We start from the raw sequence: 24,097 nt of genomic DNA, 5'->3' as shown, positions 1-24,097 counted from the left end.
CATCTCTAACATTTAAGAATATTTTCTTACATAACCTTAAAACCTTTATTAGGTCTAACAGAATTAATGATAATTATTTAATATAAGCTAATACCTAGTTTTGGAGAAGGAAATGGCAACCCACTCCAGTACTCTTGCCTAGAAAAATCCCATGGACAGAGAAGCCTTGTAGGCTACAGTCCATGGGGTCACAAAGAGTCGGACACAACTGAGTGACTTCACTTTCTTTAATACCTCAGTTCAGTTCAGTCACTCAGTCATGTCCGACTCTTTGCGACCCCATGAATCGCAGCACGCCAGGCCTCCCTGTCCATCACCAACTCCTGGAGTTAACTCAAACTTCTATCCATCGAGTCGGTGATGCCATCCAGCCATCTCATCCTCGGTCGTCCCCTTCTCCTCCTGCCCCCAATCCCTCCCAGCATCAGGATCTTTTCCAGTGAATCAACTCTTCGCATGAGGTGGCCAAAGTACTGGAGTTTCAGCTTCAGCATCAGTCCTTCCAATAAACACCCAGGACTGATCTCCTTTAGGATGAACTGGTTGGATCTGCTTGCAGTCCAAGGGACTCTCAAGAGTCTTTTCCAACACCATAGTTCAAAAGCATCAATTTTTCAGCACTCAGCTTTCTACCTAGTTCATACTTAAATTTCCCCAGTTGTCCCCAAGTCTTTTCCAATAAGCTTGTTGAAACCAAGATCCAAGAAAAGTTCATACGTTGCATTTGATTATGTCATTATATCTCCTTTAATTCAAAGAGTTTCCTTGTTTACTCTTATTTTCTCTTATTTTTTCTTGTGCCTTTGACTTCTTTAAGAAACTAAGTCTGACCTTTTGAATTTGATTGCCTCCTTGCAGTGTTGTTTTATTTGTTTCCCTGTCTTTTATATTTTATATGAACTGAAAGGTAAATGCAAAGGCTTGATTATGTTCAGGTTGAGCATTTTTGACAAGATATATATTAGTGTGATATATCACTTGTTTGGGACATGTCATTGTCCTGCTCTTCATGTTGTGAGGTTGGTCAGTAAACTCAGCTGGTAAACAGCCTGATCCTCTTGTTGCATCTTTTCTCTCCTTATAACCTGAAAGTAAAATGTAGTAAATATTCTGTTCCTCATTAACTTTTTACCTAAAAATGTAAGCACCCTTTGATGATCATTCAGTTCAGTTCAGTCTCTCAGTCGTGTCCGACTCTTTGTGACCCCATAGACTGCAGCACGCCAGGCCTCCCTGTCCATCACCAACTCCCAGAGTTTACTCAAACCCATGTCCATCGAGTCGGTGATGCCATCCAACCATCTCATCCTCTGTCATCCTCTTCTCCTCCTGCCCTCAATCCCTCCCAGCATCAGGGTCTTTTCCAATGAGTCAGCTCTTCCCGTGAGGTGGCCAAAGTATTGGAGTTTCAGCTTCAGCGTCAGTCCTTCCAATGAACACCCAGGACTGATCTCCTTTAGGATGGACTAGTTGGATCTCCTCCAGTGCAAGGGACTCTCAAGAGTCTTCTCCAACACCACACTTCAAAAGCATCAATTCTTCGGCACTCAGCTTTCTTCACAGTTCAACTGTCACATCCATACATGACCACTGGAAAAACCATAGCCTTGACTAGATGGACCTTTGTTGGCAAAGTAATGTCTCTGCTTTTTAATATGCTATCTAGGTTGGTCATAACTTTCCTTCTAAGGAGTAAGAGTCTTTTAATTTCATGGCTGCAATCACCATCTGCAGTCATTTTGGAGCCCCCCCAAAAAATAAAGTCAGTCACTATTTCCCCATCTATTTGCCATGAAGTGATGGGACCAGATGCCATGATCTTAGTTTTCTGAAAGTTGAGCTTTAAGCCAACTTTTTCACTCTCCTCTTTCACTTTCATCAAGAGGCTTTAGTTCCTCTTCACTTTCTGCCATAAGGGTGGTGTCATCTGCATATCTGAGGTTATTGATATTTCTCCCGGCAATCTTGATTCCAGCTTGTGCTTCTTCCAGCCCAGTGTTTCTCATGATGTATTCTGCATATAAGTTAAATAAGCAGAGTGACAATATACAGCCTTGACGTATTCCTTAGGGGTTGAAAAATAGTGATTTTTTTTCTAGTTCTATCATTCCTTTTATATTTGTTACTGAAGTTTTTCTGTAAGAAAGAGATCTCACTTATCTTAAGGCTTCATAGTAAACATTGGAATATAGTTCCTGTAGGAAAGTCAGGATAAATGGTTCTTGCCTCCTAAGCACTAGTTTTTAGATTAAAGAGAAGACATAAAGTAGTTCTGGGGATGACAAATTTTTTTGGCTTAAAATTTTTTTTAATATCATAAAGAACTCACACATTTTAATAAAGTAGTTACGCTTCAGTCATTAGTAAAGTGAAGATAATAATAGTATCTGTATATCACATAAGATTTTTATAAGGCTTAAAATGAGTTAATAAATACAAAAAGCTTAGAACATAGCCTACCAGGCTATGAATACCAGGCTATGAATACCACTCAGGATAGCTGATGAATAACTATAATAATAACCACAACAATTATTACTATTATTATTATTTTAAATAAATGAGTTTGAGTTGAAGGGTGATATTTTGACCTTTGCTACACTTCAGTGTCTTATAGAAGCTTGTTTGGAAATTCTTTTAGTATGGATGGCCATGTACAACCTCTGATTTTTGCATTTACATTAGCCGTGGAGTTAAATATATCTTGATTTACACCTAAACATTCTTGGGTAAGTTATGGGTAAATTAATATTTATAGTGTGAATTACATATTGAATGTACTGCTTTGTTAAAGCCAGCTTATTGGGTTTTTGTAATGCACAATATCTCCCTCTGGTTTACCATGATTCCATATGCTATTTTTCAGAAGTGAGAGATAGTTTTTTTTTTTTTTTTTTTTTTTTAAATTTCTTTCAAGACATTTCATAAATTTTTATCTTTTAATGTTTGACCCCAGAGCATACATTTCAATTTCATCTTATTTCATCTTGCCATATAGAAGCCTTCAAGTTTAAAAGCAGCTGACTAAAAAGAACTAAAGCTTTCATAGTTTCAGGTATTCTTCAGGGAGATAGTTTTAAAATAAGATAAACCCATTAACTCTTGCTTATTGTGAAGACAAATAGTTGGAAATTAACATATATCTAGAAAATCTCTGATACGTCTGCCATAACTCAAGTATTATACTCTAGATCAGCATTTCAGTTTCTGAATGGAAAGAAATAGAATTCCAAAAGCTTATTAATAGTGAGAATGACTAGAATCCCCCATGTCTCTCTGTGCTGTCCACATGCGTTAGCTCCTGGAATTCTTATAAGGACCTGATGGTATATAAATCATTCTCCCTGTTTCACAAATGAGGACACTGAGCAACTGGTAGGGGAAATTGCCTTGCCCGGGTTTACATGCTTCGTATGTAGTAGGGCGAAAACTTGAACCTAGGTATAACGACAGAGTTTTATATTTTTAAGGTTTCAGTCAATTTAGTCATTAGATTTTTTGAGGCTAAAATTTTCCAAACCTTAAACCTGGCACCTGTGTCTTTTGATATAACCCCATTATGTGTACAATGCTTTATGTGAAGTTTAATTTTTTTCCCTTTCTTTTGAGTAATATCTAGGAGTACAGTTATAAAATCGTATGTGTTTTACTTTATAAGAAGTGGCCTGTTTTCCAGAGTAGTTATGCCATTTTACATTTCTCTCAGCAGTGTATGAGGATTTCAGTTGCTTTATATCCTTGATCTTTTTTATTTTAGCCATTCTAGTGGGTGTATAGTAATATCACATTGTGATTTTAATTTGTGTTTCCCTGTTGACTAAGTGTGGAACATCTTTTCATATGTTCATTGGCCACTTATATATCTGAAGTGTCAGATTAGAATTTTTGCCCATTTAAAAATTTGGCTTGCTTGCTTGTCTTACTGAATTTTAAGAGTTTTAAAAATATATTTCAGCCTCCTCCTTTGCTAACTGTATATGTTACATTTTCCTCCAGCCTTGGCACGCCTTTTCATTGTCTAAATGACTTCTTTCAAAGAACAGATGTTTTTAATTTTGATGAAATTCAGTTTATCAGTTTTCCCCCATGACTCAAGCTTCCCCCCCTCCAATTAAAGAAATCTTTGTCTATCCTAAAGTTTCAAAGAACATTTTTTTTGTAATTTCTTCTAGAAGTGTTAGAGTGTCACAGCTTTGGTCTTTATCTTCATTTTCCTTCTTAACTATCATTGTCTTAGGTCAGGTTCTTCTTATTCCACACCTACATTACATAGTACCACAGTATTCTTTTTATTTATTTATTTATTTTTTCAGTGGGTTTTGTCATACAGTGTCATGAATCAGCAATAGATTTACACGTATTCCCCATCCCGATCCCCCCTCCCACCTCCCTCTCCACCCGATTCCTCTGGGTCTTCCCAGTGCACCAGGCCCGAGCACTTGTCTCATGCATCCCACCTGGGCTGGTGACCTGTTTCACCATAGATAATATATATGCTGTTCTTTCGAAACATCCCACCCTCACCTTCTCCCACAGAGTTCAAAAGTCTTTCTGTACTTCTGTGTCTCTTTTTCTGTCTTGCATATAGGGTTGTCGTTACCATCTTTCTAAATTCCATATATATGTGTTAGTATGCTGTAATGTTCTTTATCTTTCTGGCTTACTTCACTCTGTATAATGGGCTCCAGTTTCATCCATCTCATTAGAACTGATTCAAATGAATTCTTTTTAACGGCTGAGTAATATTCCATGGTGTATATGTACCACAGCTTCCTTATCCATTCATCTGCTGATGGGCATCTAGGTTGCTTCCATGTCCTGGCTATTATAAACAGTGCTGCGATGAACATTGGGGTGCACGTGTCTCTTTCAGATCTGGTTTCCTCAGTGTGTATGCCCAGAAGTGGGATTGCTGGGTCATATGGCAGTTCTATTTCCAGTTTTTTTAAGAAATCTCCACACTGTTCTCCATAGTGGCTGTACTAGTTTGCATTCCCACCAACAGTGTAAGAGGGTTCCCTTTACTCCACACCCTCTCCAGCATTTATTGCTTGTAGACTTTTGGATAGCAGCCATCCTGACTGGCGTGTAATGGTACCTCATTGTGGTTTTGATTTGCATTTCTCTGATAATGAGTGATGTTGAGCATCTTTTCATGTGTTTGTTAGCCATCTGTATGTCTTCTTTGGAGAGATGTCTGTTTAGTTCTTTGGCCCATTTTTTGATTGGGTCATTTATTTTTCTGGAATTGAGCTTCAAGAGTTGCTTGTATATTTTTGAGATTAATCCTTTGTCTGTTTCTTCATTTGCTGTTATTTTCTCCCAATCTGAGGGCTGTCTTTTCACCTTACTTATAGTTTCCTTTGTTGTGCAAAAGCTTTTCAGTTTCATTAGGTCCCATTTGTTTAGTTTTGCTTTTATTTCCAATATTCTGGGAGGTGGGTCATAGAGGATCTTGCTGTGTACCACAGTATTCTAACTTCTCTTAGGGCTTTGCCTTCCAATACCCAGGCTCATCTTTCTTAACAACACAACCAAACAGAAAATTATTGTTATTTGGTAAGGTGAGACTGTGATAAGATTAGGGTTTTATGGATGTATGTGGGCAGAGAACACATGGATCCAATGAAGTAGGTCTCTTAGGGAAATGATATGTATAAATGGAAATAGAAAATTATAAATGAAAATACAAATCTTTATTATTCAAGCTTGTAACTGAAAACTTCATTAGGTATCTGCATTTATGACACTCCCCTTCTCAAAAAGTCGGTGGCTGACTGTTGCCTAGAGCAGTGGCTCCTAGGTCTGGCTGTGTCTGAGAATCACCTGGAGCTTTCTTTGATTAGATGCAGATTCTGCTCCAGCCTTGCAGAGTCTCTAGGGTGAGGCTGTGCGTTTATAAAGCTCTCCAGGTGTATCTGGTACAGCAGCATTTGGATCAGCAAGCAGAAACTAGCACTAGAGAGCATAAATTACAGATTTTGTGATACTGTAGTCAGCGCTCTTAGCGTTTCTGATCTTAGTCTTCCCTTCCAATTTTGTTCTGTATTTTTCCCATCATGAATTCAGCTGGATGACTTTCTTCCCTGTTCCCCAAAGACTGTGCTTTTATTTATTCTGCTTCTCTGTTGTGGAATGCCCTCTCCCCAGTGCTGATCTCCGGTGGTCCAGTGGTTGGGAGTGTGATCCCTGCTTGGGGAAGGTTCCGTGTTCCACGGGCAGCTAAGCCCACAGCCTAGAGACTGTGCTGCACAACAGAGGAGTCACTGCAACGAGAAGCCCACACACCGCAACTTGAGAGAGCCCAAACCTAGCAAAGACCCAGTGCAGCCAAAACTAAATAAGCAAACACGATGTTAAATTCTTCTCAGTTCCCAGGGTGCAGGAAAAATGGCCTCAAAATAAAGATCAGATCAAGAGTGATTCTGTAAGATTTTTTTGGTTGAGACCTCAGATTTACAGTGCCTCTCAGCAAGACAGGAGCACTTCAAGAAAAAGAACTGGGGACAGAAAGATTTGTTGTAAGATGAGACATTTGAGCACATTCAGACATTGAACGGATAAAGTCAGTAAAGAGAAATACTGTAGGAGGAAGCCAGGAGAATCAATAAGGCAGGTTTTCGGAGAAGGTGGCAGGGATGGAGTCAGGTGTGAAGATTTAGGGGTTGACTGGACTAGGAATCCAGCTAGAAAGTGGAGGACCCACAGTAGTGGGTGTGCCAACTAATGTTGAGGTTGGTGTCAGCCTGACCTAGTATGGGATTTTCTCCTGTAATGGTAGGCTTTGCTAGGGGTGTGCAATGAAAGGATGGTGGCAGAGTCAGTATGGGACACTGGTAAGGGAGGGGAGGCTTAACGGATGAGTTTGGCGAACTGCTTTGGTGGAGGGGGTAGGATCTATTGGAGGAAATGCCGGAATCAGTGGGCAGCTGAGGAGCACTGTGCAAGTAAGTGGCTGCAGGGGCAAGGGCTCTCTTAGAGATGAATACAGAACTGATAAAACCAGCAGGGTTAATGTAAAAGGGAGAGAATTGTTGAGAGAAAATAAACGTGTGTGGATGTGTTGATATATATTCCCCCATGCCTAGCACAGTGCCTGGAACAGAAGCACTTGTGCGTTTGTAAGTGAATAAGTATCTTTATTGAGCACCTCTTATGTGCTGCTCCCTGCCATTGTGAAGCTTATGGCTCACATTTTAATGAGTAAATGAAGTTTTGGAGATGATCTTCATGTGTTGGAAGCCCTTCTCTGACATGAACCCCGCATGTATTATTCCTGTGTTTGCTGACAAGAGAGAGTGGATGACCAGGCAAATAGGTAGGTAGGTAGATTTATTTTTTTTAATTTCAAATGGCATTTGTTTTGGTGGTATTTCCTGGACTCATACTAATAACTGCCATTTATCAAGCACTTACTGAGTTTGACTATTGAAATTTTTATATGCCAACTTATATTTAACTTTTGAAACAACCCCACAAGATATAAACACAATTACAATGTCTGCTTTATCAGTGAGACAGTTGAAAATGAGTGATGTTAAGAAATTTGTTCAAAAAAAAAAAAAAAAAAGAAATTTGTTCAAATTCACAAAACTAGTAAATGTCAGAGGCAGGTTTCAAATTCAGGACCATCCAAGCCCATGGTGTTTATTCTACTGTACTGGACTGAATTACAGAGGAGCTGTTTCCTTTTTGTTTTATACATGGTATGATGGTAGAAATTTGTGACTACTTTAGAATGGCAAAGATTCTCATTATTTTCTGATTGAGTCTCCTTTATACATGTTGATTCGTACCAATTTAATATGGGTCACTTTCCCTTAAAAATAGCTTTTTTTTTTTTGCAGTGTGGTTTCCTTCCATCATTTTAAGTTTTTGTTTGGTTGGTTTTTTGGAGAAACTAGGGAGACTCTGGGTGTCCTCACTAAAGCTCAGGATATTATTTTATTTCTTATATGTTTAGATTATGATGTTGAATCAGGTTATTCTAAAAATTGTGCATTTGCCAGATTTTTTTTCCCAGTTTGAAGACTAAGTACTAGTTTATTTCAAGTAGTTTTAAGTATTACTACAGTCTCTTGAGTAGGATGATATTTGTTTCACGCTGATTTGAGGGTAATGTATTTTGATTGTTTATCAAGAAAGACAGACTTGTAGTTAGTCAGGCTTGCTGTCTCCCTTATCCCCTGTGCTTGTGAATAAGGACAATTCTGCAGCAGCCTGGAGACTAAATTATAGCTTATCTTACAGCTGGATGTTCTTTTCCCTCTAATTCATGTTTGAGATTATTATCAAAACTGGATGAATTCCTAACTTTTATCTTGTAGCTGCCCTTGGTTCTTTGGTCATAAAAAGCTCTTTTCATGCTTTTATTTTTAAAAAACCATCTTTCAATTATAGTGCTCTGTGGGAGAATATAAAATGTTGCCATGCCAAAATTTATATGAATCCATTTCAAGCTAATTTTGTGTTTAAAGTTTTAAAACTAGAAGTTTTACCAGTTTTATCAAAGTTAATTTAAGCCATGTTTGGTTCATCTAGGCTTGAATTAAAATGTCTACACTTAGTACTGTGTTTCTCTTATCCTTTAGCAAATCTTCTTAAACCTGTGAAGTCCCTTCACCTTAAGTGCTCTGGCAGTGTTGAATGTGACATGATGGGTCTATACCTAATATTTCTCACTTTAAGAGAGAGTTTACTGTTGTGTAGATGTCATACAGATTTCCCGGGGTGACAGTTGGGAGCACTGCGGGTGTAATCCCAGGTGACTAGCACAGGGCAGCTTGACTAGAGTGGCTCCACAGACACAAGGAGACCTAGAATTCAGTTTCCTCCATGAACCGAAGCAGTTCCTCCTTCCTTGGTAAGACACTTCTAGGGTCAGCTCTGAAACTATATGAGACCATACACACATAACAGGTGTGTTCCTGAATATATGTCTTATATTTCATGAAAATTGTTTTGCCTGAAAGAAAATTTGGATTTGTTCCCCACCCCCACTTCCTTTTTTCCCCTAAACGCTGTGCTTTGGTTGATTGTTTTCTTTAGGAAGAGTATAAATTAGAGGCTATATTGATTTTCTCCTCTGAGTTTCTGAGCCCTAAATAAGTTAGACTTCCAAAGTTATATCTTAAGACATAATTGTTTTCTGCTTTGAAATTCCTTGTGTTTGGGTAATAGCTTCATAGAGCTATGAAAGTACCTATTATGTAATGAAAGAGGAATATCTGGCAAGTTAAGAAAATTAGAATAAAATATTTTTATAAATCTCTCTTGTGAAATGTTGCAGTATCTGTGTTCTTCAACTGTTCCCACAGGGAAATATGAAATACTTTGAAATCATTTGTTGACAAGTGAGAATGAATAATTCAGCCTTGTTTAGGCATCTTTACAAAGATAAGAGAGTTTGTCTTATCCTTGCCAGGCCTCATTAATTGCTTCTTTAACAAAGCAGTACGATGAACATAAGAACCACAAAGGATGCTTTTCTCCCCATAAACATATACATTCATATATTCCTTCCTCCCTACTTTATTAAGATAGCAGTAAAGGGTTATCAAAGAATATGTGCACTTGCTTCTCAGCGCTTTTCTGATGGGATTTCCCGCCGCCCCCCAGTGCCTGCCATTTGTTTCCAAAGTCTGAGAGACTGAGCCTTTTTAATGGTGTAGACTGTGGGCTAGTGCTGCCGTATGTGGCGATTCCCTTGTCCAGAAGAGAAAATAAATAGACTGTGAGGAGCTTCCACTAAGTGAATTTCCTTCAGTTTAAAGAGCTGCCCTTTATTATGAGATTATAGTCTTCCTGCTATATGATATTTAACATCCCTTTCTGAATTGAAGGCTGTGAATTTAGATTTTAAAAATATTGTGTCTTACCAAGTTGAGAACCCTAATATCAGTGCTACAATTTGGGGAGGGGGAATTTTATTGGTCCACAGATTCAAAATCTAGGAACCATAGTCTTCCCTGTGGTTTACCTACCTCACTCACATAGTCATTTACCTATGTGAGGAGATTGTGGCTATTAGGGTAAAAGATAAGGAAATCCTTGTGCTTCGGATGGAGTAATGGACCATGAAGTTAGTTAGATATGTGGTTACAACTGTGGAATCAAAATAGCTTCTTCAGGACCTTATTAGGCTTATCATTAGGAAATATCTGGAGTGTGGCAGCCAATAATTTAAATTATATCCAATTCCAAAGCCTGCATAGAGTTGGATTGAGTCTCTAGTGGGGTAAGTAAAATGATGTGAGCATTGGCACCAATATTTGAATATCAGCTCGGAGAAAGAAGGAAGAGAGACCAATATTCATTCTTGCCATCCTAGAACAGTGTATAAGCAATGTTGTCGTATAACATGGTTCCCATACTTGAAGAGAAGGCTGGAAAGGAGTGGAGTTTTATCTGTCATGTTTTGACAACTCAGTTATACAGAAGGAAAAAGTGTGGTAGTTTTTTTTTCTAGCATTATATTTGCACAGCTTTCTGGTGGAAAATTTTTTGAGAAATAGATGTTTAAAGTTTTGAATTGTGTCCTTCGATTACAAAGTGTCCCTATGTGTGGAAGCTGATCCAGTTGAGTGGTCTCTGTCCTATAGGCTCCACTTTCTTCTTCACTGTCACTAAGATATTTCTCACTTTATCCCTTCCTACCACAGACCCTGGGATGGTGTTTTTTATCCCCACTCTTTGAGTCTCACCTTACCACAAAACTGCCTGATGCTGGCATTTGTGTTGGCAGGCGTAGGGGAAGCAGAATGAGGAGATGGGGGAAAGTCAACACTGCTTCTGTGGCTGGATTCTCATCTGGCTTATTGCTCATTTGTTGTGTGACTTTGAGCCTGTGTGCCTCAGAGTCTGTGTGTGGGCTAAGTCACTTGGTCGTGTCCGACTCTTTGCGACTCCGTGGACTATGCCCCGCCAGGCTTTTCTGTCCATGGGATTCTCCAGGCAAGCATACTGGATGAGTTGTCATGCCCTCCTCCACAGGATCTTCTCCACCCGGGGACTGAACCCACATCTCTTACGTATCCTGTATTGGAAGGTAGATTCTTGACCACTAGCACCACCTGGGAAGCCCATGCCTCAGAGCTTAATTACCTGTAAAACCGAGTTACTGTTGTTCTTTGAATCTATTGAGAACATACATGAAAACACTTTTGAAAACTTTTTACTGTATAATTCTTAGGTAGTATTAATAAGGCTACATTCATAGATGCTCTTAGTACATTTTCAGTTAAACAGATTCTTGTGAACAGTCTTAGAAAGTAACCTAAGCACCTCATTTAACATTTGTTTTATGGGAATAGACCCTGAGTTTCAGTCAACTTTTAATGACCATGTACTCATACATGTTGAAAGCTCAATAAGGGCAGAAATTAGGGGCTATTGTATCATAACTGTCTTGTGCTTAACGTAATTTCTAACCCAGAGTAGATGCTCATCACATTTTTTATTAAATGAATGATTATTTAATATACACACATAATTACAAAGAACTTTCCATCCGAAGGAAAGTATTGTCTTATACTTGCTGATGTGAGTGTGGATATATAGACAAGAATGCTGTCCAGTCTAAAATTATCTTAAGCCATCCTTTTAATTTTGTATGTGCATTTGCTTGGCCTGTTGAGAACATGTTTAGTACTGAGAATCTGCAAGAGTTATTTTCTGAGGAAATGTGGGACAAATAAAATTGCTTTGTGTGCTTTTCAAGCCATATACTCATCAGTGAAATTTTACTAATTACAGTTAAGAAATTACTTTGTCTCTTTGCAGGATGGAAATTGAGAGCTTTATTGTTGTGTTTTCTTTTTTAAAGCAAAGATCATTGTCAACCATCTCAAACTATATGTCCTTTGAAAGGTTATTAATAGACTTGTTTGCTAAGACTGAGCTGCTTAATTAATAGTAAATAACTATATTATTTTTAAAATTTTGTGCTCTGTAAGGAAACTTACTGCTGAATTTGTATAGTACCACTGTCAGGTATTTAGCTCATTTTTTAAGGTGGTGGTTCTATTCATGTTTGGGTGTAATACTTTCTTAAATTCTTATTGACTGATGTTTGTTTTTAGTATTTTGATCTTTTCCCAATTCTTCTTGCTGCTTTAAGAATTTTAAATCTCTTAAAACCTCGCTAATTATCTTGAGATTCAAGATTAAAATATATAATTCTTATAATATAATAACTTAAGCCCAATATATTTTATCCTGAATGTGCATATGGAACTTTATAGGGTTTAAGTGGATTTTCCAGCTACCGAATTAGATTATTTCAAAATATCAGCTATGTTTGCCAGTCATCTGTTTTTTAAATAAAGCTGATCTGGAATTTGTCCAGGGAACTCATTAGAGCTCTAATATTAACAGTGAGCGGCCTCCTCCAGTCCTGATCTTTTGGTTCTGTAGAAAGAGAAACTGAAGCTGGGCGTTTCCTTTGGGCACAGAGCAGGAAAATCTAGGGGTTCTTTTTATTATGGCGTTTTGTGGGTTCTGTTGTTGTTGTTCGGTCACTAAGTTGTGTTTGACTCTTTGAGATCCCAGGGACTGCAGCACGCTAGGCTCCTCTGTCCTCTGCTATCTCCTAGAGCTTGCTCAAACTCCTGTCCACTTAGTCAGTCATGCTGTCTAACCGTCTCATCCTCTGCTGCCCCCTTCTGCTTTTGCCTTCAGTCTTTCCCAGCATCAGGCTCTTTTCCAAGGAGCTGGCTCTTCATATCAGGCGGCCAAAGTATTGGAGCTTCAGCTTCAGCATCAGTCCTCCCAGTGAATATTCAGGGTTGATTTTTTTTTTTTTTTTAAGAATGACTGGTTTGATCTCCTGGTAGTCCAAGGGACTCTTTAAGAGTCTTCTCCAACATCGCAATTGGAAAGCATCAATTCTTCAGCACTCAGCCTTCTTTAGGGCTTCCCTGATGGGTCAGACAGTAAAGAATCCACCTGTAATGCAGGAGACCTGAGTTCGATCCCTGGGTTGGGAAGATTCCCTGGAGGAAGACCTGACCACCCACTCCAGTATTCTTGCCTGGAGAATCCCCATGAACAGAGGAACCTGGCGGACTACAGTCCGTGCGGTCGCAGAGACCCGGACACGGCTGAGCGACCAAGCACAGCAGCCTTCTTTATGGCCCAGCTGCTGAAGACCTGATGCTTTTAACTGTGGTGAAGGAGAAGACTGCTGAGAGTTCCTTGGACTGCAAGGAGCTCAAACCAGTCCATCCTAAAGGAAGTCAAGACTGATGCTGAAACTGAAGCTCCAATATCTTGGCCACCTCATGCAAAGAACTGACTCATTGGAAAAGACCCTGAGCTGGGAAAGATTGAAGGCAGGAGGAGAAGGGGACGACAGAGGATGAGATGGTTGGATGGTATCACTGACTCGATGGACATGAGTTTGGGCAAGCTCCAGGAGTTGGTGATAGACAGGGAAGCCTAGTGTGCTGTAGTTCAAGGGGTTGCAAAGAGTCAGAAATGACTGAGCAACTGAACTAAACTGAACTCACATCCGTACATGACAGCTGAAACAACCATAGTTTTGACTGTATGGACCTTTGTCCACAAAGTGGTGTATCTGCTTTTTAATATGCTGTCTAGGTTCGTCACAGCTTTCCTTCCAAGGAGGAAGCATTTTTTAATTTCATGGCTACAGTCACTGTCACTGTCTGCAGTGATTTTGAAGCCCAAGAAAAGAAAATCTGACACTACTTCCACTTTTTCCACTTCTGTTTGCTGTGAAGTAATGGGACCAGATGCCATGATCTTAGTTTTTTGAATGTTGAGTTTCAACGCAGCCTTTTCACTGTCCTCTTTCCCCCCTCATTCAAGAGGCTCTTTAGTTCCTCTTCACTTTCTGCCATTAGAGTGGTATCATCTGTATTTCTGAATTATTGATATTTCTCTTGATTCCAGCTTGTGATTCATCCAGCCCAGCATTTCACATGAAGGACTCTGCATGTGAGTTAAATAAACAAGGTGACAATATGGAGCTTTGTCATACTCCTATTCCAATTGTGAACAGTCAGTTATTCCACGGTGGTTCTGTTGTTTCTTGACCCACATCCAGGTATCTCAGGAGACAAATAAGGTGGTCTGGTACTCTCATCTCTTGAAGAATTTTCCACAATTTGTTGTGGTCCACACAGTCAAAAGCTTTAGCTTAGTCAGTGAAGCAGAAGTAGGTCTTTTTCTGGAATTCCCTTGCTTTCTCCATGATTCAGTGAATGTTGACAGTTTGATATCTGCTTCCTCTGCCTATCTAAACCTAGCTTCTACTGCTGAAGCCTAGCTTGAAGCATTTTGAGCATACCTTGCTAGCATGTGAAATGAACACAATTGTAAGGTAGTTTGAACATTGTTTGGAATTGCTCTTCTTTGGGATTGAAATGAAAAATGGCTTTTTCCAGTCCTGTGGCCTCTGCTGAGTTTTCCAAATTTGCTGACATGTTGAGTGCAGCACTTCAACAGCATCATCTTTTAGGATTTTAAAAAGCTCATCTGGGATTTCATAGCCTCCCTTAGCTTTGTTTGTAGTAATGCTTCCTAAGGCCTGCCTGACTTCATGTTCCAGTATGTTCAACTCTAGGTGAGTGACCACACCGTCGTGGTTATCCAGGTCATTAAGACCTTCCTTGTAGTTCCTCTGTGTATTCTTGCCACCTCTTCTTAATCTCTTCTGCTTCTGTTAGGTCCTTACAGTTTCTATCTTTTATTGTAGCCATCCTTGCATGAAGTTGCCCCTCGACCTCTCTAATTTTTTTGAAGAGCTCTCTAGTTTTTATCACTCTGCTGTTCTCCTCTGTCTCTCTGCTCTGGTCGCTGAGGAAGGCCTCCTTCTCTCCATGCTGTTCTCTACAGCTCTGCATTCCGTTGGGTTTATCTTTCACTTTCCCCCGTGCCTTTCGTCTTTCTTCTTTCCTCAGCTATTTGTAAAGCCTCCTTAGACAACTGCTTTGCCTTCTTGCATTTTTTCTTCTTTGAGATGGTTTTGGTCACTGTGTCCTGTACATGCTGTGGTTTTTGCCTCTGCCCAAATGTCTGCCATTTTAATATGGAAAGAGCCCCTGGACCAAAGATAATATATGCAGTTAGTCTCTTCAGAGGTATTAGTTCTTTTTAGTCTTAGGGAATTTCAAAGTACATTTACTGGTATAGGAAATACCTGTACTTTCCTCTCAATTTTGCTGTGAACCTAAAACTGCTCTAAAAAATAAAGATAAAAAAAATAAAACCACTCCATATATTCGAAGTCTCCTTAGTTTATCTGTACATCAGGGGATGAGGGAAAGAGAATAAGCCTTATCAGCATACTGTCAGAACATGTCAACATCAGAAAAGAATGTTGGTAAATCTCACAGAATTTGTCTCTGGGTCAAAAAGAGATAGTGCAGTGATAGGAGGAGACATTTTGATGATGACAGCTCTTTATATTGAGTAACCTGTTTCCTGTATTCTCAGTTCAGTTCAGTTCAGTCACTTAGTCGTGTCCGACTCTTTGCGACCCCATGGACTACAGCATGCCAGGCTTCCCTGACCATCACCAACTCCCGGAGCTTGCTCAAACTCAGGTCCATCGAGTCATGATGCCATCCAACCATCTCATCCTCTGTTGTCTCCTTCTCCTGCCTTCAGTCTTTCCCAGCATCAGGGTCTTTTCTGATGAGTCAGTTCTTAGCATCAGGTGGCCAAAGTATTAGAACTTCAGCTTCCACATCAGGCCTTCCAATGAATTCAGGACTGATTCCCTGTAGGATGGACTGGTTTGATCTCCTTGCAGTCGAAGGGATTCTCAAGAGTCTTTTCCAACACCACAGTTCAAAAGCATCAATCCTTCAGCGCTCAGCCTTCTTTATGGTCCAACTCTCACATCCATACATGACTACTAGAGAAATCATAGCTTTGACTAGATGGGCCTTTGTTGGCAAAGTAATGTCTCTGCTTTTTAATATGCTGTCTAGGTTGGTCATAGCTTTTCTTCCATTTAGCAAGCATCTTTTAATTTCCTGTATTCTGTGTATCCTTGATTTGCTATCACTTTTTGGTAGAGTATATATTCTTTTATGTTCTTTCTCAAGGGAGTTCCTGAGAGGGAAATGAAGAAGGCATATAACAAATAAAATAGGTGAATATTTTCTCAATTCTCCCGAGAATACAGTGTATGGTGAGAGCCGTAACAGAGACATAGGAGAAAAGTTAATTCATTTTAAGAGTGGATGTTTTAGTTCATTCGGCCTAATTCCATTGTAGAACCCTAGGTAAGAATCATTATTCTAGTAAATTCTGTAAAAACATGCATGGAAAGTAAATTTTAAGACCTTGCATATCTAAAAATATCTTTATTTTACCCTAATATGTAGTTGATAATTTGACTGGATATGTACTTCTGTATTGGTAATTATTTTCCTTCTAGTTTTGAAGACATTGCCTATTTTTTTGTCCTGATTCCAGTATTGTTGCTGTCAGTAGCTTGTCTGATTCTGAATCTTGGTGCTGTTAATTATCTGCAGAAGGATTTGTTTTGCTGTCAATAGAGTTGGTACTCAGTTTTTACCACTGATGTGTGGTTCAGCTTTCTTGAACCTGCAGGACAAGTGACTACACATTCATCTCATGCTTTCCAGGGGCAAGTTTATGTGTTGATGTGTCCTATCTTGCATGCATACTTGTGGGATACATACCCACCCTTGTGTATGCTTTTTTGAAAAAAATACTCCATTCCTATAAATTTTGTTGAATTTTAGGAGAGAATACATTATTAGGTGACCTGGAACCTTATTTGATTTTCCATCTATTATCAAATTTGATCCTTGTGACAGTCCTGTAATATAGATAGTGTTATTAAAATTTTATAGATGAGGAAACAGAGACACAGAGAAATGAAGTCGATGGCTCTAATGTATCCAGCTAGGTTAGAACTAGGATTTGAACCCAGGCAATTTTAATTTCAAATGCTGTTTAACCATTGCACTATAAATACCTTTTGTGGTGATATATTCTTTATGCTTTAAGAGGTAGGCACCACTGTGAATTATTTATAATTATTTCTCTGATACCTATATTAAATGGCAGTTTATATTTCATGACAAGGGAGAAAAGTGGGGACAAAACTCCCAAACCCAAAAGCTGTTATAGTTGTGGGTATCAGCCATAACATTTTTATCACTAACTGATTTTAAAATGCCTTTGCCAAAGAAATAGTATGTACAGGAAATTAAGTTTGCTTAAATGTCCTTTCTTTTGAAGAGAAATAGTCTTAGATTTCATGGGATGCTGTTGTGTGTGAATAGAGAACCAGCCTTGAAGTGTATGCATAATGAGGAAGGAAATGGAGATCTTACAGTAAGGTGCCTATAAAAATGAACCACTAAGTCAGTTATAATTGAGTTGTTGTTGTCTACAAAGGTGTATTTCCAGGTTGAAAGAACTGTGGTTAGAAAAATCAGTCTAGGGTATATAAAGAAAATAACTGACTTACAGCTTTTTAACTTTAGTTAAAGTGTAGAGTAAAGTAAATGGATTTTAATATAACTAGGAAAGTCTTCCTTGGAATTTTAAAGATTAGATATAAAGAGATGACATAGTGTATCATTTTGGCTAGAGGTACTTTCCTGGTAGATCTAATGATGTGGGATCATCCTAGTCACTTAGTTTTAACCTAGGGGGAAAAAAAATATTTGTATTTGTTACTGTGATAGTAAAGTTGCATTTTTAAAATAAGAGTTTTAAGTGGAAAATATTCATTGGTTGATTATATGTTTTGAAAAGTTTAAATGTAATGAAGAGGAACTGTAGCATCTCTTTCCGAGAAACATATTGGAGCATACAGCATTATTAGTGATATCCTTTTAATCTTTTCTGTTAATTGGTTTGCATTAGCACTGTCTTAATGACACATGTATCTCTACTAGAGATAAAATTTAAGTGTTTATTCTCTGCTTTAGCTGTTGGAATCCATCAAAAATGTACTTGAAAGAATATCTTCCCTTATGAATTCTTAATCATGGCTAAAGCAAGCAATAGATTAGATATAAATCTAGAAGCTTCAGGAAAGATAAACAGTGTTATATCCATTTTTAAAGTAAGCAAAAACTGGAAAGGAAAGAATCGGAAGACGTGGGAAGTGTGGCAGATACTATAAAAGCATAATGAGTATGAGAAGAGGATTGCGTTTTTTGAGAAAAGAAAAATTGAGTTTATTATTTCATCCTGAATCTCTACGTATTGATCTTGCTTTTGTTTTACTAAGGCAGTAACTCGGTGCAGGGCTTTACTGGTTTGATAAAAAGGTGAAACAGTGGAATAGCCTTTCTTGTTGTTCAGCTCATTTCTTTTAAAACACCCAGCAGCATGGCCTAATGCCTTTCCTGTCAGCCTCTTTCGCTATCTGTTTATTGCTGATTTGACGGTCGCTGGTCCTTCTCCTTTGCTGTTAAGTGTGTGTGCCCTTTGTTTTTGTGCTGGTGGGTTTCGCTGTATTTGGATGTGAAGACAAGCCTGTTATTGCCATACTGGTCTAATTAGCCTTCTGGGTGAGCGTATACATTACATAGGCCTTTTAAGCCATGAAAGAAGACAGCTCACAACAACGTAGGTTTTCTTCCTGTACTGTGGTTTCGCCTGTTTTATTTCCTCCACGAATTGATGGCCGAAAGCTTGTCCGAAACGCTTCATTTGGAGGATACAATGAACTTTCTCCTTTGCCAGGTTTGTTTGTTTAATCTTGCATTCTTTTCTTAATTTCTTATAGACTTTTCATTAAAATAAACTAGACATCTTAACGTCTTAAAGCTGCTTTCTTCTAAACAAAACAATTCTATAGTGAAAGGTTAGATTTTAGTAACTGCTACAGTACGGCTTGGCTTTCCATATTTTCTTTTACAGTCTCTTTATGCTTGAACTTGAAAGCTAATGATTGAGTGAAGTATGTGTCTTGAGTGCTTATAGCATGAGTTTTTACTTTAATTATTGAAATAAATATTATAACCCTTTGATAAAAATAAAGCCTTTTGTAGATTTGAGATAAAATTCTATAAATAAACCAGTTGTTCTGAGGTTTCTGCAAATGAAACCCACATATTTAATATTGATATTTGTTTGACTATTCTCAAGCAAAATAGTAACTGTGAAAATTGATGTTTAGTTTATGCTTTAATAGATTAAGTCCTGACTAACATGAAGTTTTCTGTGTAATTTAATTTTTGAAATGCCTTACTTCGTGTTGTTAAATGTGTTTATGTATGATCAGCTTTTGCTTAGAAAATGTTATTTTTAGGGCAATATTTATTAAATGAAATTAGACATTTGACAGCTATGATTTAAACATTAAACAATTGGTCAATGAGATGTAGCTGTTAACTGATCTTTTATTGTTTGGAAAAGATTTATTGTACCAAATATTTGGATATAGATGTTAAGATATAAGCAATCTTTGTTTTCTTTTCAGAATATTAAACTGCTACATAATCATATCTACTCTTTTAAGGTTATATTTTTCTTTTAAAATAAAAATGTTCTTTTAATCCTCATGACAAATATTGACTGAAACTGGTGCTTGTTTTAATTGTTTATATATTTTTCTGACACTCATTTTGTGAAATTCTATTTTAATTTTTCACTCTAGCCTTCTTAGCTTTTTGTGAATACTCATGCTGATAGGCAGTACATACATTCTCTTGAGATAACGTGTTACTGGGACAATTAAATAAATTATTACAAATTCACTGACTTCATTTTCTTTTCTAACAGCGTTTTGAAAAGTATTGGAAACCACATATCCTGAACTGTTGCCTAAGCAACATAAGCTTTAAACAGCACTCATAATCCGTATTTAGTCTTCTTAGTGTGGTATGGTCACTGTCATGCTTCTTTCTTAATGTTCTCACAGTGGTGTGAATGTTACTGTTTGTCTTTGTTCAGAAGTGACTCTGAAAATACAACAAGTTTTTTTTTTTTAATATTGTCGAATACTTACTTGCTTTTTCAATGTGACTTAGTTCCATTTCTGTATTTGGCTCCTTGTTTTTCTTTTTTTAAGCCAGCAAGCTTGCTGGCACATGTTTGCTGACCTTCATGCTATGAGTCTCCTTAATGTAGAGAATAGTCAGGTGACCTTACTAAACAATAGAAAACTTAACGTTTTAGAAGTTTGTTTTTTTTTTTTAAAAAAAAAAAAGAAGTTTGGTTTTTACTTCATTTAATTTAAGACAGAGTTGTGAGTTTCTCTTGTCAAAGAGAATATTGAAGGTCATCCAGATAGATTTCTTTTAGTGGAAAAGTAGATGTTTGGCTTTGTTTTCTAATTCTTGAAATAGATAAGGTCATATTCATAAGGATGCTTCCATAGTCCTCTTAATACAACTAACAATAATATTAAAACCAGCCATGATTAAAAGTTCTTTTTAATATGTTTTATCAGCTAGGAAGAATAGTTGAATAGAATTAGGTACTTCAAAGAGTGGCTTTTTTAAGTTAAAAGTAAAAAATGTAATTTTTTCTGGGACATTTTATTGTTTTCGCTGACATCATTAGAGAAAGAGAGGTTATACATTAGTGATATTTAAAGATAGCTTTCTTTTACTGCTTTGACCACACCCCTTTTTAGTTTTCATTTTCCTTAGGAAAATCCACCCACCCTTTTTTTTGGTCACTTCCAGCTTAAGGAACAAATTAGTATAACCTTTTTCTGTATGATGAATTATAAAATAGAATGGTACCCTTTGTCCGTGTACCTAGAAATTGAAATAAACTTTGGCGCCTGATGTCTTCTGCTAGCGGTCAGAAGTTGTTTTGTCAAGTTTGCTTAGCGTTCTAATGTTCTTTCGATGAATTTGTAGGGGAGAAAGTGGTCTCCCCATCCTATTCCTCCGCCATCTTAGCTCCTCCCCTGAAATAAACTTTGAGCAAGGAAATTTACAGACACTCTGTAGAAGCTTTAGTATATAGTTAGATCTTTTTAGTATATCTTGACTTCTCTGAATTTTTTTTCTTGTATAATTTCTTAATTCTTGGCTATGTTCAATTTAGTTAATGTAGTAATTCTATATTTGTAAATATTTACTGAATCTACATTTTTAGATACTGTGTATGTAATCTGATTTTAACAAGACTGAAGCAGTATAAAACTTGCTTTATTATATCCAAACATATTGAACCAACTTTTAATGAGGTATATAAAAAGTTATACCTTATCAGTGATGATAGCATTTTTCATCTGTTAGTAAGAAGTTAGGGACATTGCACTAATTTATTTAAGAATCATATTCCATTGAATATGGAAGAATAGTAGGAGAAAGTTTTACTACTATATTACTGGAAAATATCTTCATGATTTTCCCACAGGTTTAAGGAAGACTTTCTTAAGACCAAAAAGCACTAACTGTTAAAAGAATAAGATTGCTAAATTTGACAATGTGCAAATTAAGAGACATTAATCCAAAGAGACCATGCAGAGAATTAAAAGACAAGCCATAGAATCGGGAGATATTTATAATAAATATAACTGGCAAAGAACCAATATTTGGAAAACATTATGAATTCCTATATAAATCAAGAAAAAGTACAGTTTTTTTTTAATATCCTGAAGAGTTTCTTCACAAAGGGAATATTAAAATGGTAATTAACATATGCGATAGTACTCACTATCATTAGTGATCAGAAATACAGTAACTAAAACCTCACTGCTTTACGTTGACACACCCAACAGATTGGCAAAAATATTAAAAGTTTGTCAACATTGATATGGGAAAAGTTTGTCAACATGGATATGGGAAAAGGAGCACTGTCACACACCGTTAGGGGGAAATAAAGAGATGGTCAACAGTTTGGTATTCTTAAAGACACACATAGACTCGGGCCAGGAGTTCTGCTTCTGGTTTAAACCTTAGAGATACTCATGGATATATGTCTACTGGGATGCATTTCCAACAGTATTTGTATCATCTATATTTGTAAGAGGGACAAACTAGAAACAACACAAGCAGATGGATAAATAGTGATATAGTCATGCAATAGGATTCTAATCAGCAATGAAAATGAATGAAATACCAGTTGTGGCATGCTGGTAAATAATCGTAAAAGCCAAGGTAGTTATTTCTGAGGGCAAGAAGAGTAGATAGGGTCAAGAATGGCATGGAGCAGCATAGGGGGTGGTTCTCGCAGGATGTTGACAATTCCGTATTTCTTGATTTGGGTGGTGATTATGCAGATAGTTATTGTATACATTAAATTATGTTTTTATGTTTTAGGTATGTTTCTGAAGGTGTGCTGTATTTCACATATTTTAAAAAGCCACTGCATATAAAAGTAGAGTCCATTTTTATTAATCTTTGGATCAGTTTATCAAAATTTAAGTGGATGAATAAGAATTGAGACCCTTCCTTTCAGGAACTCCCAGTCACGTATGGGACATGAACATGAAAACAGACAATTGAAGTATATTGTGATAAATAGAGTAGTGCAAATGCACCAAGTGCTGTGCATCAGAGGAGACCGCTAACTGTGTTTGTGCAGTCTAAACATGGCCTCCCAGAAGACACTGGCCTTGAATCTAGAGAAGCACTCTGACATTCTAGAAACACCATGAATTTTAAAGTTAGACCTGAGTTTGAATTAGCACTGATACTGTCACCTGTTGTCATTTGTCACATTGCTTAATTTCTGTAAGCCTCGGTTTTTTCAATTATATAGAATATACCTGATATTTGAGGGGGGGGCTTGATTTTAAAGACTAGAAGTAAATTATCATAGTATCTTAAAATTGCAAGTGTTCCTACAAATGGATATTGGTTGCTTTATTGTTTTCATTAGTATTATGTTAATTATTTTCATAATTATCATTGTTGTTGGAAATCAGAATCAGCCCAGAGCAGGGTATGTTAAAGGGATATATACTAAGTAAGCAAGGATGCCATAGCAAAAGAGGCCTAGTAAATTAGAAGAATAAGGAAAGGGTGTGGCACTAGTAGTGAAAAACCCACCTGCAGGAGACACGAGAGACACTGGTTCAATCCCTGCATCAGGAAGATCCCTGGAAGAGGAAATGGCAACCCCCTCCAGTATTCTTTCCTGGAGAACCCCATGGACAGAGGAGCCTGGTGGGCTGCAGTTCACGGGGCTGCAAAGAATCAGACATGATCAAACTGACCCAGTAGAGCACATCTGAACTTTTTAAAAATTATTAAGGCATAACCTACACATAGTTAATTGCACAATGTTTTGAATTTTTAGTTATGTATCTACTCCAGTATTCTTGCCTGGAGAACCCCCAGAAGAATCTGTCAGGCTACAATACAGGGGGTCACAGAGAGCTGGCTGTGACCGAGCCTCTGAGCACAGCTCAGCACACAGCCTCATGTGTCGCCGCTGCCCAGACCCCAGGCCTTCTCAGGTCCCCGCCCACCCCGGTCAGTCTCGCCTACAGCAGGAATACACCGCGCTTCCAGCCTCTGCTGCCACAGGTCAGGTCTGCTGGTTGTCGTGGTTTAGTCTGCTGAGTCGTGGCCGACTCCTGTGACCCCATGGACTGTAGCCTATCAGGCTCCTCTGCCCATGGTATTTTCCAGGTAAGAGTACTGGAGTGGGTTGCCATTTCCTTCTCCTGCTAGTTCCTGACCTTTGTATAAATGGAATTATATGGTATGTGGTTTTTTTTGATGGCAAGAGGTGGCTTTTTTCACTCAGTATTCTGTTTGTTGTTTTGTGTAGTGGTAATTGGTTCTTTTTCATTGATGTTTATCATTCCATTGTGTGACTATAGCATAAGGTATTCATTTATTCTACTATTAATAGTCATTTGAGTGGGCTTCAGATTTTGCTGTTATGAATAAGACTGCTGTGAGCGTTCTGTGCCTGTGTTTTAGTGACCGTGTAACACTCGTCTCTGTTTGGTGCATCTAGGATCAGAACTGCTCTGTTTCAGAATATCAGTACTTTCAACTTTAGTAGATACTGTCAAGTAGCTTTCCAAAGTGACTACGCCATTCCCACCAGTAGTGAATAGAGTTCCCGTTGTGCCATAGTCTTACCTGTATTTGGATGGTCCTAGTCCTTTTAATCTTAGCCATTTGGGTGGGGATGTAGGTTTCTATCTTGTGGTAGC

General features: G+C 37.8%; 1 protein-coding gene across 6 annotated transcripts in view; it reads left to right on the top strand.

Moving 5' to 3' along the window:
• OSBPL8 (oxysterol binding protein like 8) overlaps positions 1–24,097 on the top strand; it is a 162,243-nt gene that overhangs the window by 88,353 nt on the left and 49,793 nt on the right. Inside the window, exon 1 of one of the 6 annotated variants that reach the window (XM_043879943.1) lies at positions 18,075–18,705. The exons of the other annotated variants lie outside the window; for them this stretch is intronic. Coding sequence (XP_043735878.1) covers positions 18,564–18,705 — 142 coding nt within the window. The 5' untranslated portion in view covers positions 18,075–18,563. Of the gene's footprint in view, positions 1–18,074; positions 18,706–24,097 lie in introns of those variants that run through there. 6 annotated transcript variants of the gene reach the window in all.

The sequence above is a fragment of the Cervus elaphus genome, chromosome 3, assembly GCF_910594005.1.
Source record: "Cervus elaphus chromosome 3, mCerEla1.1, whole genome shotgun sequence".
NCBI classification, from domain to species: domain Eukaryota; kingdom Metazoa; phylum Chordata; class Mammalia; order Artiodactyla; family Cervidae; genus Cervus; species Cervus elaphus.
This window is presented reverse-complemented; position numbering and strand designations above follow the sequence as displayed.